The sequence below is a fragment of the Camelus ferus genome, chromosome 8, assembly GCF_009834535.1.
Source record: "Camelus ferus isolate YT-003-E chromosome 8, BCGSAC_Cfer_1.0, whole genome shotgun sequence".
NCBI lineage: Eukaryota > Metazoa > Chordata > Mammalia > Artiodactyla > Camelidae > Camelus > Camelus ferus.
The window spans coordinates 62999097-63015300 of NC_045703.1; the positions used below are offsets into that span (position 1 = coordinate 62999097).

At 39.6% G+C, this 16204-nt stretch overlaps 1 protein-coding gene across 5 annotated transcripts in view; it reads right to left on the bottom strand.

Moving 5' to 3' along the window:
- IPCEF1 (interaction protein for cytohesin exchange factors 1) overlaps positions 1–16204 on the bottom strand; it is a 153273-nt gene that overhangs the window by 55487 nt on the left and 81582 nt on the right. For 4 of the 5 annotated variants that reach the window (XM_032485221.1, XM_032485223.1, XM_032485219.1 and 1 more), the window contains 2 exons: positions 15121–15160; positions 14335–14504 (listed from right to left, as the gene is read on the bottom strand). In XM_032485221.1, the coding sequence (XP_032341112.1) occupies positions 14335–14504; positions 15121–15160 (210 nt within the window). The remainder of the gene's footprint in view (positions 1–14334; positions 14505–15120; positions 15161–16204) is intronic. The other variant, XM_032485222.1, reaches the window with a different exon arrangement.

Genomic DNA, 16204 nt, shown 5'->3' on the forward strand with positions numbered 1-16204 from the left:
CAAGTACAGACACAAAATTGAATACTACTCAGCCATAAAAAAGAATGACATTTTGTCATTTGTAACAATACAGATGGACCTGAAGGGCAGTATGCTTAACGAATAAAATCAGACAGTGAAAGACAAATACTGTATGTTTTCACTTATATGTGGAACCTAAAAAGTAAAACAAATGAATAAACATAGCAAGGCAAAAACAGACTCACAGATACAGAGAACAGACTGGTGGTTACCAGTAGGGAGAGGGGTGAGGGAAGGGCAAAATGAGTGAAGGAGATTAAGAGGTACAAACTACTGGGTATAAAACAGATAAGTTACAGGGACATAATGTACAGCACAGGGAACACGGCCAATATTTTGTAACAACTTTATATGGAGTCTAATCTTTAACAACATCAAATTACTAAGCTGTACACCTGAAACTAATATAATACTATAAGTTAAATATACTTTATTTAAAAGTAAACAATAAATAAATAAATTCTATTGGTACATAGACTTGTAGCACTAGAGAAATCTGAATTATATCCTCTAAAATACAAGATAAAAATAAACTGAGATGAAAGAAAAGATGAAATCAACTTTTAAAGTTCTAGTTCTACAGAGAAACAGTCATTCTCACACACTCTGGGTGTTTATACGAAATGGAACCCAGTGGAAGGAAACTGAGCAGTAACTAACAAAAATCCATTTGCCTTTTGACCCAGAAATCCCACTTCTTGGATCTGTATTAAATATAAAAAATGCTGAATGGCATACGCATTATAACATTATCAAAAGACTGGAAAAAATCTAAATGTCTATTATTGGGGGACAGTTGAATAAACCATGCATCCACATACAATGAGTAACTATGACACACTATGATATATATATATATAGAGTATACAAATAGAGTAATCTCCAGGGCAAAGCAAGAGGAAAAGTAAGGTACAGTACAATAGACACAGTATGCTAATTTTGTGCAAGAGAGATGGGGTATGCCTCTGTATGCTTACTTGCATATATCTGTAAAAAGAAACAGTAGAAAAATAAAACAAAAACAACATAGAAGAAGGGAGAAAAGAAGGTAGAGAAACAGGGATGGAAAGCAAGACTTACCTGGTTGCAACTTGTCATACAGTTTTGACTTTGGAATGGGGTGAATGATTTATAGTTAAAATTTTAAAAAGCAGGTCCAAAATGAAAAGCACCTAGAAACAAAGGAACCTAACTGCACATAAACATGATGACATAACCCTACACAAATGATAATTACTCAAAGGAACCTTAGTCTAAGAATGTTTACCAGTGACCTTGTTATTATTTTTAGACAGTCTTAGTAGTTTTTCTTCCCCTCAAAAAAATTGCATGAAATCTAAAGCTTCCTTCGTTCTCTCCATATGACAGAATACATGATGCACTTTGTTCTGATAAGAAATTCAACTCCCTCTTCCTTTCAGAAAACAAAATATGAAGATTATATACCAAGGCAATCTCTATTCTGCAACGATCACCTGGGCCTGCAGGCCAAGAGCTGAGTTTATTAGCACTGGGCTATGACACGCACAGCAAGGGAAGAAGGAAAAATGTTTTTTTTTGTTTTGTTTTGTTTTTAGATATCTAATGCCACTGGGCAGTGAGAATGGCTGAAATCCTTTTAAGAAACGTCATAATCTTGAGTAACATCTAATACCTAACATGTGTTGAGTGGTAAGCACCTGCCATCTAGCTTATCTTTGCCTTTAGAAGGAAATTCATCACATCCAAGTGCCAGAATTTACGAAACTGATCCCTTTTTAACCTAGATAGGCATTATAAAATAGGAAAGTTACGCGGTGTTATTAAAGTGACAAAACTCAGACCAGAACCCAGAAGTAGGGTAAATAATTCTAAAAAAGAATTTCTTCCATCTCAACCAGGAGCTAAAATAGAAAAGAATCTGCAGTTGACGGATGGCCCTGGATTTGGAATCAGAATATCTCAAAGCAAGCCACTTACTGTGCAGTTTTAAGCAGAGCACTTAACCTCTCCCATCAGCATCCATGCAGAGGATCTAACCAGTGTTTCAAGGCCAACATAGATTTGTGCTAATACTGTAAAACTAAACAGAGCAAAGTATTCAGAGCCATACAAAATTAAATATTGCATTGCTAATGATAAGAATTTGGGGAAGGAATGGAAGGAAAATAAAAGAGAAGGAACGACCCAGAAAGACAAAAGTGAAGAAAAAAGTTTTTCACTCTGTCCACTGTCAGCTGAGCCCCCTAAATAGTTCTTCTGTGTCTCAGCTCCCCCATCTCCTCTTCATCAGATTGTCACTGTCAAGAACTGTTTTACATTCTTTGGAGAACAATAATGCTAGCAAGCTCACTATATCTTTCATACATTATCTGGGGTATGCTTTTATTAAAACGTTATTGCATTTGGGTTTATCTAACACTACATTATGCATATAATGAGACTTTAATCCAAAGAGACTTTCTTCTTACAGCTGTTTAGAAATAGATTTTCTACATAGAAAACATTTGGTAAACGTTTTTGATTAATAAACAGAAAGGCCCAATTTCCCACAGAACCCACAGAATCCTGACAATAACTATAAAAGTGAACTGAAGGTGCTGACTGTGATCATTACGGTGGTTGTGAGGGGGCTGAGACTCTGTAAGGGGGGAAGGAAAGGCTCTGAAGGTGGCAGACCACTTGGAGCTGATGGGGCTGGTGACCCAGCCACAACAGCCCCTCATCCCGATCCCAGGGTCACACTGGCCCGAAGTCCCCCCCCCCCCAGCACATGCATCTCTTTGCGGGAGGGCTCCTCAGGCTGCCGGATTCCACTTCTCCACTTGTGTAGAGGTGCTCGGGAATCACTTCCCCCAGGACAGGTCCTCAACCAATGACCAACGGGACTTGGTGTATAAATATCCCAGCTCCCATGGCCCTTGGGAGGAAAACCCTGAGGTGCATGTGCTCACAGCTCTCAGGGTCCCCCAGAAGAATTAGGCTTCACTGACCCACAGGTATAACTTGCTTGCTCCGGGGAGCTTTATCAGCTAACTTTCCACCCTTTCTCACTTCCTCACTCCCTTTTCAAGTATTTCCAGTATCACTTCCCAAAGATACCACTTGCACCCAAATTCTCTTCTCAGGGTCTGCTTCTGGGAACTCAAAACCAAGATGCTACTCCTCTCCCAGAAAAGATTATCACTCAGGGTTCCTGCTCATGAGCAGCACATCTGCTCAGCGCCATAGTCCCTCTTCATTACTTCCTTTTAAAAATCACCCAAGGATATGGCCACCTCATTGTCATATTAAGTCATATTTAAGTGGTGACCAAGAAGTGACTAGCATCTTACTCTATGATTTGTAAATCAGCTCTGCTAGCCAGCCATTCTTACTTGCATTCTTCCATTCTCTCCCCGTGAAATCAAATCGTAAATGAAAGTAAGTTACTAGTGAACTTTCTAGTATTCTGACATACAAAGATAGTCATTACCTTCTGAAGTATCATTTTCAAAAACAATTATCAAAAGCAAGATGGAAACATTAGTGTAAAAGAATCCTATGTTATTGTTCTCTATAATATAAAACCTTCACCACAGAGCACACAAGGCCATTTGTGATCTGTCCCTGTCCAGCGTCATCTCCCCTCAGTCCTTCAGAAGCCTTAAAACCCCAAAGATGCTATCAGTTTCACCTACTTAGAGTTGGTCTCTTCAGCAACATGGTCAGAAAAAGAAAGGAAGAAAGCACTAAAAAGGAAGAAAAGTTTTAAATGAATAGAAAGGAATCTTATTAAATCTTACTATTACAGAATAAATTACACCTCTTGCTTCCCAATAAATTTCATCTACCATCCACAGTTACAGCAGGCGTGGGGAAGAATAAATAAAGGAGCAGCACTTCAGAAAATTTGAAATCTGCAACATTTGCTTCAATATTAGAAATTTAGGAGAAATAACTAAATAAGTTTAGTTCTTTCAAAATCACATATAATTGTGCCTTCACACAATGTATATTAAGTCCTGCAATACTTCAGAAATATTCAATCTCTTCAAACTGTTTTCATGAGTTTCATGAGTGCCATTAAGGTACTATTCAGCCACAACAAAACAACCCCAAATGGGAAAAGACGTTTTTCCATAGAAGATATACAAATGGCCAAAGGAACACGAAAAGATGCTCAAGAGAAATGCAAATCAAAACCACAACGAGACACTACCTCACACCCATTAGTACAGTTACTATCCAGAGAAAAACAAACAGAAAAACAGAAAATAACAAGTGTTGGTGAGGATGTGGAGAAAAGGGAAGCCTTGTGCACCACTGGTGGGAATGTAAAATGGCCACCATAAAAAGCAGCATGGCATTTCCTCAAAGAATTAAAAATAGAATTGTCAGGTGATCCGGGAATTCCACCTCTGGGTATATAACCAAACGAATTGAAAGCAGGGTCTCAGAAAGACATCTGTACACCCATATTCGCAGTAACATTATTCACAGTATCCCAAAGTTGGATACAACCCAAGTGGCCCTCAACAGGTATGAATGGATAAACAAAATACGGTAGACACATACAATGGAATATCATCCAGCCTAAAGAAGGAAGGAAATTCTAACACATGCTGCAACTTGATGCAATGAAGCTTGAAGACATTATGCTGAGTGAAATAAGCCAGTCACAAAAGGACAAACACTGTATGATTCCAATTATATGGGGTACCTAGAACAGGCAGACTCATAAAGACAGAAAGTACAATGGTAGTTGCCAGGGACGGAGGAGAGAAGAAATGGGAGTTATTGTTTAATGAATACAGCATTTCAATTTTGTAAGATGGAAAGAGTCCTGGAGATGGTTGCACAATAACATGAATGTACTTAATGCCACTGAACTGTACCCTGAAAAATGGTTAAAATGGGAGATTTCATGTGATGTGCAGTTCACCACAATTTTAAAAAAATACTTTTAAGAAATTTAAGACACTACTCAGGAAATCATTATTTGTCAGTAAAGGATGAAAATGCATTTGCCATAGTAAGTTTCATAAGATTCAAAATAGGAAAATTTCAGTGGTTATTTACCACGCTGTTCAATAGCACCATCTCTTCCACAGGGAATAGCCAGTTATTCACATTACTGTTTAACAGATAAGGAGGAAGGGTCCAGAGAGGGTGGGTGCTTGCTTTAAGCTGTTAAGTGGCTTCAGCATCAGAGTAGGACCTGTCCTCCCAATTCAGAACCCAGGGACATCTTTGACTACAGCATGTCACTTCCTTGTGTCCTTTTTGAAGACACTATTTCAAACATGTTCTTCTAAATTATGAGTCCTTTAAAAAATATTAAATATTTTGTTTGAAATTTCCACTACATAGCTTCTTTTTGAAATGTTCTTAAAACATATTTTATAAGTGGAAGACTAAACACAGCAGCAAGATGACAGATGAGTTTATCAGCTAGCCTGTGTGTAGAAGCAGCTGGGTCCTTGGCTTTTAAAAGAGCTTGCTCCAGAGGGATGATAAATCTTCCAATAATGACTTCTCAGAAAAATCCTCAAATCTAACCAAAAGTTCAGCTCATCCCATGGGCCACTTCTCATTCTACTGCTTGGGAAATGTGCACGCAGCCCTCATCACTAAATCATGGATTACCTGAACTCTTCCTCCAGGACAGGAACTGCTGTGCTGAAGAATCCCCAGGGCTTCTTAGTTCCCTCTCCTGTTTTATGGCTTAAAATCACCCTTTACACAGGGCCAGGAGGCATATTTTTAGAATCTCTAGCCTATGATAGTCCATTGCCGCCCAAAAGAAAAAAAAAGAAGCCATTTCTGGTGTCTGAAAATCCTTATCACAATTCTTCTGCATCCTAAAATCACAATTTTATGCAAGCACATTTCATCTAAAGCAAATATAAAATTGCCTTTCTTTGTATGTATTCCTTTGATTTTTTTTTTATATTGCTGTAAGATGCATTTGACCTTCTGAAAATCACTCTGAATTACGTAGGGAGAGTGTTCTTGGTCAAAGTGTACATGTAAGAAAATGAATGCAGAGTTACATCACTGACCTAGGACTACATAACTTAGTAAGAAAGTACAGGAAAGAGTCCAGTGACCGTTGTCTCTTATACCCATGCTGGCGAAACCCACCTTCCTGCCCGCCTGCTTCCTGCTTCCTGCTAAAAGAATAACTGAGTTATACACACACACACCTGCCAATGTATTTATGCACATATTTATAATTATATAAATACATATATTAAACACCCACATAACTATAAATTAAATATATATCGCTTTATATTCAATTTAGTGTATGTATGTTTGTATATTCTATTTCCTTTTAGCTCTTTTAAAGGATTTTAAAATAAGAGGACTTCTGATTTTAAAGTCTATGGATTGATAACTATGACCTATCCATATGTAGAACTCACAGCCATTAGAAATGATGTTGTGGATATGTACGTATTGACATGAAAGTATGCTGATAATACATTGCTTAGTGAGAAAATCAAGTTATGATATCATGCTTAGCACGATTTTACTTTTGGAAAACATAAAAAAAAAGATGGTTGGAAACAGAGATATCAAAATGTTTACAGTGATCACATCACAGTGATGGAATCATAACTCATTTAAATAAATGATCTTAATTCATTTATTTCCGTTTGCTTCTATATCTGTCTGATATTTTAAAGCATTTTCTTAATTACTTAAGGCATTTTTTTAAAATTCTTTAAATTTCCAAGAAGCAAGAAGCTGGATTCTACCAAGCAAAGATAAAGTAAAACAGAGAGAGGTTGTGGAAACTCCAGAAAAAGCACAGCACACTGCCCATAAATAAGAAGACAAGAGATAATGCTGTGTCCCCCTGACCGGACATTTCACCCACTGCTGTGAAGTAAGAGGACTGCCCTCTGATAAAGCCCAGTCTATGTCCTGAACCCTAGCATCCTCTTCCAAATCAGCAGTGCCTGAGCATAGCACTGCCTCTGGAGAACAAGACAAGAAATGAAAAATTTCATAGTCTTAGTGTTTCACAATTGCTTTCAAAAAGTTTAGAAAGAATTTAAAGGAGAATAACATTGGCAACATAAGCAATTGATCCCACATTGTGTGAATTTAGCAACAAGAAGTTGTTAAAAAACAGCCTGGTTCAGCTACTGACTGTTCCCGATCATAAAGCTAACGGGGGGGGGGGGGGGGGGGATGACCCTTATTTTAGAAATACATTCTAGGATCTTCCAAGGAAAATAAGTCTGAGGACACAGTGATAGCATCAAAGAAAACAAATACATTAAACCAAAACCAAGCACCCATTTTAGAGATCTTTTCCACATATCTGAAATTATAATGAGGGAAGGAACAGAACTCAAAGAGTCCTCACTCACTCCTCTGTTCAGGCTTTCAAGTGGTACCTAAACAGTCGGGTTCAAACTTTTCACCCACCAGTCCTATCTGGAGGCAAACTGCTCCCTTACAGTGCCCTGTGTAGACCTGTCATCTTTCCCCCTCCTCACTCTCCTTTCCCAGACAAACTCTAGGAACACATCTTGGCAAAGAGTTCATCCATTTTCCTCAATTGGTCTGAACTGTCTTCACTGAAGAAACATGTTTAAATATTGGAACTTTGTTTGGGATACACTCAGAAGTTGGTTATTGGCTAAAACAATGAATACAGAGATCAAATAACTTAGAAGCCCAAAATTTATAAAGCATCTCATCTGGTGGGATTCTGGGAATCTATCAGATATTCAATAATGCTTTGATTAATTGATTTATGTAACTAATTGATAATTAAGTAATGTGATATGTAATTATCTTAAAAAACTTGCTGGGTGTCTACTGGTGCTGGCTTCTAGGGACACAGTGTAAACCAGAGGGGTAAAGAATAGATCCTCAGGTGTTTACGCTGTAGTGGGACAAAGCAAAAGAGGAACAGAAGCTCCGATGGCAGTGTTCATACATTCCTACAGAATTTTTGTTCAGCCTATGGTAAACTCACTGGGACATTTTTCAGAGTCTATGCAATAGGTGATTAAGCTAAGGCTTAACATGTCTCTTTCAAAGGGAGAATTAACCCATTCCTTACTTCTCTTATGCTGGGGAAAAAAAAAAAAGATGTTCCATATTTACTGAAACTTTCAGAACACGAAAAGAGAAATTATGGCTTTCAAGTAGCAGGTCTTCCCTATAGAGATTCTCATAAAACTGATTCCAAGAAAAATCCCTTCCAAACCTGAGATCCTCCAAAATTCACATGTCTGATACAGACACGGTTCCCTTGAAACAGCAGACAGGTGGACCCACGCAGACGGTGAGGGGGGAGGACAGCCACATTTGGGCAGGCAGGCTGGATTCGCAAAGAACTGAAAAATCTGCATAATATGCATTAAACCAGATTACAAACCTCACCCGTTTACCAAAAGTTTTTATGAAACAAAGGGTTGGCGATTCACCTTTACTGTACAAGGCCCAGGGGCCCTGGGCTCCCTTCAGCTGTTGACGCAATAGCGCAAATGGCATCAATCAAGGCCAGGTCTTCACCACTAACGACCATGGTTTCTAGTCCTTCTATACAGAGAAAGAATGTACAAAACTAAAATAGGCCCAAAAAAGTAAATGACAAAGAGTCCAAATAAAATTCTCCATTTTCAGCCACAAACTTGTCTTCTCTCAATTTTCATATTATTTTCCCAGTCTCCCCGTGTGTGGCGTGTCCCAAACTTTCAGTTTCCATTTACAGTCCAGGAGTTCGTGTCTCAATACCTGCCTTTTGTCACCACCTCCTCACTGGCCCTCTGGAAGCTCCTTCATCTCCAATACATCCCATTTATTACTGCTAGGTTAATATTTTCACAGGCCAACTCCATTAGATCATCTCCAGACTCAAGAATATGCAGTGGCTCCCTACTGCCTGCTGGATTGAATCCACACTCCTGCCCTCTGCATTTGAGAGCCCATTTACCAGTCCTAGCACATCTCTAAATGGGGAGGCCGTGCAGCCCCAGGCAGTAGTCTGGCTTTGGTACTGGTAGGTCTCTTTTATAATCCCAGCCTTGCCATTTACTCCTTACCCAACTTTGAGCAAGTTACTTAAATTCCCTGAGCTTCAGTAAACTCCTCTGGAAAATGAGAATAATAAAATCTATCTTGTCAGGTTATTAAGAGTATTTAGTATAATGTCTAACACAACTGGTTGGCACAGTTCATTTATATTTTCATTTCTTTGCTCATATTAGTCCCCAGACTGGAATGCCCATCCCCCTACCCTCTATCCTTGGGGAAAAAAAACTGCTTTCCAAGGCTGATCTTAAGAGAATCTTCCCAATGAAACAGCCTTTCTATATTCACTGCAACCCACAGAAATAATGTTTTTAATTGGTGAAAACTGTTTATCTAGTGAAGAAGGCTGGCCTCTGACCAAGGAAATCATTCAGCTTTGGAAACTAATTTTTTAAAAAAGAAAAAACACACACCTTCCTGGGTAAAAAGGAAAGAGAATCTTCCAGGAACAAAAGTTGCTGTGGCAGAATTCCCTCACATTTGGCCCAGAATACTTCCCTCATCCCTGGAATGTACAGAATTCATCTGTATTGCTCAACCCCAGAACCATTTTTTTCACCAATTTTTCTCTGAGCATGGCATTTACATAGATCTTTTCCCCTCCACCTGTCTGTGAACTCTTAACTGAGAGAAGAATTGTAGTCTTTTTTTTTTAAATCCCATAATAGCATTTGTAACAGTTAGCCCAAATTATTTTTAAGTCCTCAGTAAATACTGGTGAAAGGATATGTAGGTGAGTGGGCAGGTGGGTGGATGGATGGATGGATGGATGATAACCTCTTCTCGTTGAGCTCACTTAAAAAGAGATTTTTTTTTAATCTATTATCTGTTACTAACATTAAATGGTGCTTTGTAATTAAAGCTTAAATTGTTTGGGTAATGTCTCCAAATTGTATACCAGCATAACGCATATGTTCCCTTGATGTATTTTGATAGTCCACATGATGTTTTTGGATAATGTAGGAAAATATACTACAAAGATGAGTAAAAACATTCAAGAACCTCACTGATTTTAAGCGGGCTCTATAATAAAATAATATATATAATATTTACCATATGATTGTCTTGGGTATAAATAAAATCCATAATACATTTCCCAAGGAATTAAGCAAAATTTTAATTAAGAATTCTTAGAAAAGAAAAATAAGAAGTTACAGCAAAAGGGAGAAATCTAAAAATATTAAAATTTAAGATAGTTTTAACAAATAAGTAATAAAACCTTTAAGGACCAATCCTGTCACTACTTCATACTGATGTGCCTGAAGGAAAACAATGATTCGGAACTTTACTTCTCCGTCACCAGAGAGAAGATATTGATCCCAAACATCAGTCTCCAGCTGCACCTGGAATCCAGGTGAAATGCTAGCATGGAGGGACTTCCCTGGGAAACCTTCCTTCTCTCTTTCAACATTTCTGCCCCCAGCCTCATGATCTTGATCAATCAACACTTGTTTTCGACCAGAGGCCATGCTTAGAAAGCACCTAATAAAGCAGCCTCTGATGAGATGTTAGCAGAATGGGAGCAGCTATGTGGGACCCATGTGGGACCACGGAGCCCATCTGACAACTCTCCGATTGTACCTCTTCCTGTATTTTTTAGGAATAGATGTGGAAACATCTTTACTGGAAAATTATTTTCCGTCAAAAGCAGTCCTTATTCACCATCCAGTTTCTCAACATTCTTAAGGGTAAGGTAAATGCTGATAATTCCTAAATCTCACTTATTTATGGAATCAACAAGTATTATCTGAGTGCCTAGTAAGTGTCAGACACTATGCAAGGAGCTAAAGACGTACTGTGGTCTTGCTCTGCAGAGGGTCGTCAGCTATGGAAAACAGCAGGTCTGACAACATGCACCAAAGAGAAGGAGAAGTGTAGTAAGGTCAAGTAAAGGCTGCTCTGGGAGCGGAAGAGGCAGCCTGATCTAGGTCAGGGGAAAGGCAAGAACACTGAGAGGATGCACTATTTAAACTAAAATTCGACTTAGGAGGAGGAATAAGCTTGAAGCGACTGGGTGGGAGAAGGACTTTAGGGCCTGGATTTCAACTCAGGATTTTCAACAGCCAGGATTTTTAAGGCTGTTAAACTTGAATATGGCTCCGTAAGACTCAGCATGCCTTCTCGGGCACTGAATCATCGTCTGCGCAAGTATTGTGGGCTGTGAAAAATGGTAGATGAGGCTCTGGACTTGACCTTTCTCGAGGAAATCTGGGTAATGCTGCTTGAAGCAGTGAAGCGTGGGGCACCATCTCAGCTACTGGGTAGCAACCATGACAACAGAACGCTGGGAGAGGGAAGGGTGACGTGGTCCCCTCGGCTTGTGTCAGGGAACCACAGAAACAAGCAAAGGGATCCCATGAGCTCGCTTGTACTTGCACAAAAGAGCTGCCCCACATTTCATTTCTAGAGTTGTTCTTTCAAAACCCTACCGTAAAGGCAGATGACAGGGGAATTATCCTCGTCCCTGCGTGGGGTCAGGCTGCCATATGGCAACAGCCCTGGGCTGAGGAGTCAAAGGGGCTGGAGGGGATCTGTTTTGCCCCACTTAGGACTTGGGTCACTGGGGGCAACATGCACAGGGTCTCAGAGTCTCAGCCCTCCCAACTTTCAAGACGTGGTGACGATTGCTACCTCGGAGGGTATTTTTGAGGCATTAAAGAAAGCATGTATGAAAGGTACCCAGACTACCCCTTGGCGTATGGTAGGCGTTCAGTAAGCGATGGCTCTGGCTGTGATGCCATCAGCTCCCTTACCATGTAAGAAAGAACGGCGAGTCGGGAAGGCAGAATGCAAAGAAGTTTGCTCATCAGGCTTGGGTGCCTGGGAAGCTACTCTGCTGAACCGGAACTGCTTGAGTGGCAAGAAGGAAGTGAATGTTCTCAGCTTGAGGGTATGTGTTGGCTCTTATTTCACAGTTGTTCACGCAGATAGCAGGACTGTGACACTGTTAATTAAGTATTCATTGGGTAGCCTTTTTTCCCCAAAACAAACATAATTGAGATATCAGGGTGTGTGCATGTGTGTGGAGAGAGAGGATTCCACTGTCACACAGTCATAGAATTAGGGAGCTGAAAGGGTCCTTCCGTTATATTCTACTAGTTTAATAGGATAATTCTGTGCCAGATAACAGTAAACATATTCTCCGTTCAACGTTGCTAATCTGATTCTATTCCTCTACGTGATTTGCTACCTGAATACTGCTTTAGGTGTGTGCATGAAAGCAAGTGAGGACAGGGGTGCTGAGTGGGTCGGATGCTCCCTCCTTTTCCTCTTTCTAGTCTGGTCTCAGTCAATAGCGCTGCTCCCCTGCTCCCAGTGGAAGCATGAGACTCCTAATGCCTAAAATAGGTAATTCATTGCTCCTCTAAGAGAAGCTTAAGCCAAATGAACTGATGAAGCCAGATAAGCCAATTCTGTACTAACTATGTATGGTATGGAGGGCGCTTCCTCTAAATTCCATGAAGACAGGGACAGCACCCAGAACATATATGCAGAATAATGTGATTGAATGAGAAAATGAACACCATGCTTATATCTGAGCTTTGTTGCTTCCCACAGTGGTGCCATGCTCTGTTGGCACCCAATCCTTCCAGCAGCCTTGGAAAATTCCTAGAGAGCTATTAGAAGGCAAATCAGTAAGCCCTCTCATTTTCTAAAAGATGCAGACCATCACTGGCCCCAACTAACCAAAAGCAAGAGCCTAAAATAGTATACACGAGAGGAAGAAATTTCTACTGACCTTAATTAACTAACCTTCCTTAAGAAGGAAGCTGTATTTGTTTAGGGGAAATGCCCTAGGATAGACCCCAGCCCCAGGTTGCCTTAATTTGGGTAAAACCATTCCATGCTAGACGGGGTGATGAATGGACCCAGATGGGAAGAAGAAAGAGAGAAAAGAAGACAGTGGAAGACTGCATACTCTGCAAGGGGGTTCTTCCTTGTGAACCTCCCAAATCTTTAATAAGTTGTTCAAACTCACCGAAAGCTCAAAAAGCATATTTCTGTAAAACTCAGTGAAGATGTCTGTGCCATGTTTTGGGTGAAACCAAAGCAGTAAGCTTGGGAACAGAGTACGAGGAGAGGGACTACAGAGAGAAGCACAGGGGCGGAATGCTTATTCCAGGGCCCTGCCATTGGATTTGAGTCCACTTTAACTGGATCCTTGCAGGACAGATGCTTTGGGGCGCGTGGGGGCACACATTTTTTATTAGTGGCCAGTGAATGTAAATTTATCAACTAAAAATGTCGCCCACCAACTGCACAGGGCATTTACTCTACATTTATAGTTTCATGCCCTAAAGCTCTGTTGCTTGAGAGATGGGTGTGCACAAATCATTTTAAAAGATTGGTGTCACATAAAAAGGAATTTTTCTGGCTTATGGGCAATTTTTAAATAATTTCCCCTTAATAGATTAAAGCACACCCGTTGCTGACCTCGACTATACCACAAAGAGAAACCCAAGATCTCCTGAGATCAGCAGTTGACAGCTCTGGGGTTAGTGGACAGAGTTCCCACGTGAAAGGGCTCTAATTCGATATTCAACAACATCGTTATTTTCAAAATGTTTCAAGCCAGGAAAGATCAGCACACTTTTAAAAAAACTTTTATTGCCAGCTCTTCCCAACAGGAAACCAGCCTGTGAAGCCGACCACAAAAGTGTACTGCCTATTACCAGACAAATTAGGCAACTTTCTCATCAAGTGCTCTCCGAGCATCATTAGTTTAATGCCATCACTGCACACGCCAAAGAACAAGAGAGGACAGCCACCAACACAACACTGGCACACAGGTTAGCGATCCCAAAACCAACCCGCCCATAAAGACGGTCAGAGGAAAAGAAGATAATAAAGGAGGAGATAATAAAGAAAGGAGAATGTGGACTGAAACAGTTTACACCCCCAGTGGGTCTTAAAGTTGAGTCCTCTTTTTTTTAGTAGAGATCTTAACAACGTCACGTTCCCCTATCAAGTGATGCCCAGGTAAATCATGAAGTGATTAGCATTTCTCAGGGAAGAGTAATATTAACAGGCCAAATCCTCCTTTATACATTTGGGTGCTTGTCTCCAATCAAAGATCAGTCAAGCAAGATGATTTTCTTCTCTGTAAAGTAGTCGAATGACCTACATATCTATTGGACCAGAAATGGTTTCTAGAACGTGTTTGTTCATTTGCTCTGTCCCAGATCCCAGAAATAAAAACTGTCTTTCCCATGGGGATCACCTGCCCCGCAGTGGCCTTTGACCCACCCCTTGTTACAGAGGCCGGGCACAGGAGGAAGGCGGTGGACTCACCAACTGATGGTTGTACCAGTAGAGCGACGATCCCTTCAGCACCACCCAGAACTTTTTCCATTTGTTGCCTAGGAAAGTTCCTTTCTCCTTTTTCTTATACAGCCACCCCTGGCAGTCAGCATGTCCCAGGTCTTTACATGATATCCTCCTCCGACTCATGGTGAAAAATCCTGCAACAATTACATGAAAAGGTAATGTGTTATTACCCTGCTTTATGTGACAGAATGAAAGGTAACTGTTCATTGTTTACCTCCTGGAAGTCGGATTCTTTTTTAACCAAGATTTATGCAAAGTAAATGCAAACAAAAAGTAGTTTATTTTTAAACATTCATTTGATGCTTAGAAGGTACAAGATACGATCAAAGGAAACAGTGAGACTCATGTGCAAGTGTTAGTCTTAGAATATTCCTCAACCAAATAAGTTGAGAAAGATGAAAACCATGATGAGTCTGGCAGGCACATCACTGCACCAACACAGCTCGTTTCAACAATAATAGCAGTAGTTATGCAACAGACAGAGAAGGGTTAATGCCCACCTAGAAACACAGCCACCCGACTCTGTGCCAGTCTTCCTGAGCTCTGCTGACATCCCACAGGAGATTAGTCCAAATGAACGGCATGCCGTCATTTCTTAAAATCGATCCAAAATAACCCCAAATTAATCTGCCGTCCACCGCCTGATAGTAGCATTAAGGCAGACAAAAATCTGATCCTACAGAAGGCATCCAAGAGAAAGCGACACTCACGCACACAAACAGAAGATAAAGACACAAAAGATCTAATTACCTTGAGTTTTCTTTCTCTGCTTCTGACGCAAGGGAACCTGCTGGAAATGCAGGAAGGGAAGAAAAGAGGAAATTTCTGATTGTGTTGTAACATTTGTAAAGAGAGAAAGAGGGAGGAGGTGGCAGTGTTTATGAGCAGGATGGAAGCTAAAAAAAAACTCTCCAAGCAGAGCTAACGGGGAGCTACTCGCTGAGACACAAAATGTGCTAATTAGACTCAATATACATTGAGCTGCACCTGGAAAAAAAAATACGTAACACAGCATTTATCACTGATGTTTCCTGTTTCCAGCCACAGGCAGCTTTTTCACTACCACTTTAGTTATGACAGGACAGTTCACTTAAGTTCTTAAAAATAATAAAATATTTCCCTTTTTATTTTTTTGAGAGAAGAAAAAATTATATCATGTTTCTTCTCTTGCTATTTCTAAATAATAGAAATAAAAATAGATAATCATTACAATCTTATAATGCTACAGATCAGACTAGTAATTCGTGGTCCTGTTACCACATAGGGTTACATCTAAACCACATGAATTAAACATCCCAAAAAAAGAAATTCCACAACCTCTTTTGGTGAACTTTAAGTACTTATCAACCCTTCTTATCAAAAAATTCTTATTTACAGCCAAATTTAAATTACTTATTGTCTACGTATTTGTGACTATTTTTCATATGTTTTATGGAAGATAAATTAATTACCAATTTCTATTCAAATATTCAAATCAGACATAAGACAATATATCTGAAATACACATTTTTCACAATACATTTTAAATAATTTGTGTCAAATCATCAAGCTATCAACAAAAATAGAAAACAAAAAAATGCTTTCAAATGGCTGTGTGTGAGTGTGTGAAGAGAGAGATTTTAGATTAAAGAAGTTTCATTTTTTTTCTCCACAATATCTAAGCTGAATTTGTTCAGGTTCAAGTAATGTATGGTAACAAGTGGAGAATTGGGAAAAAAATTTACATAATTGAAAAGCAGTTCTAAAAAATGGTAGGCAATTTTATTCCAACATTTTATAACGTGATTCTAGATGCACCTGGCTGGAATTCTCTGTATCTAACTATTGATCTGAA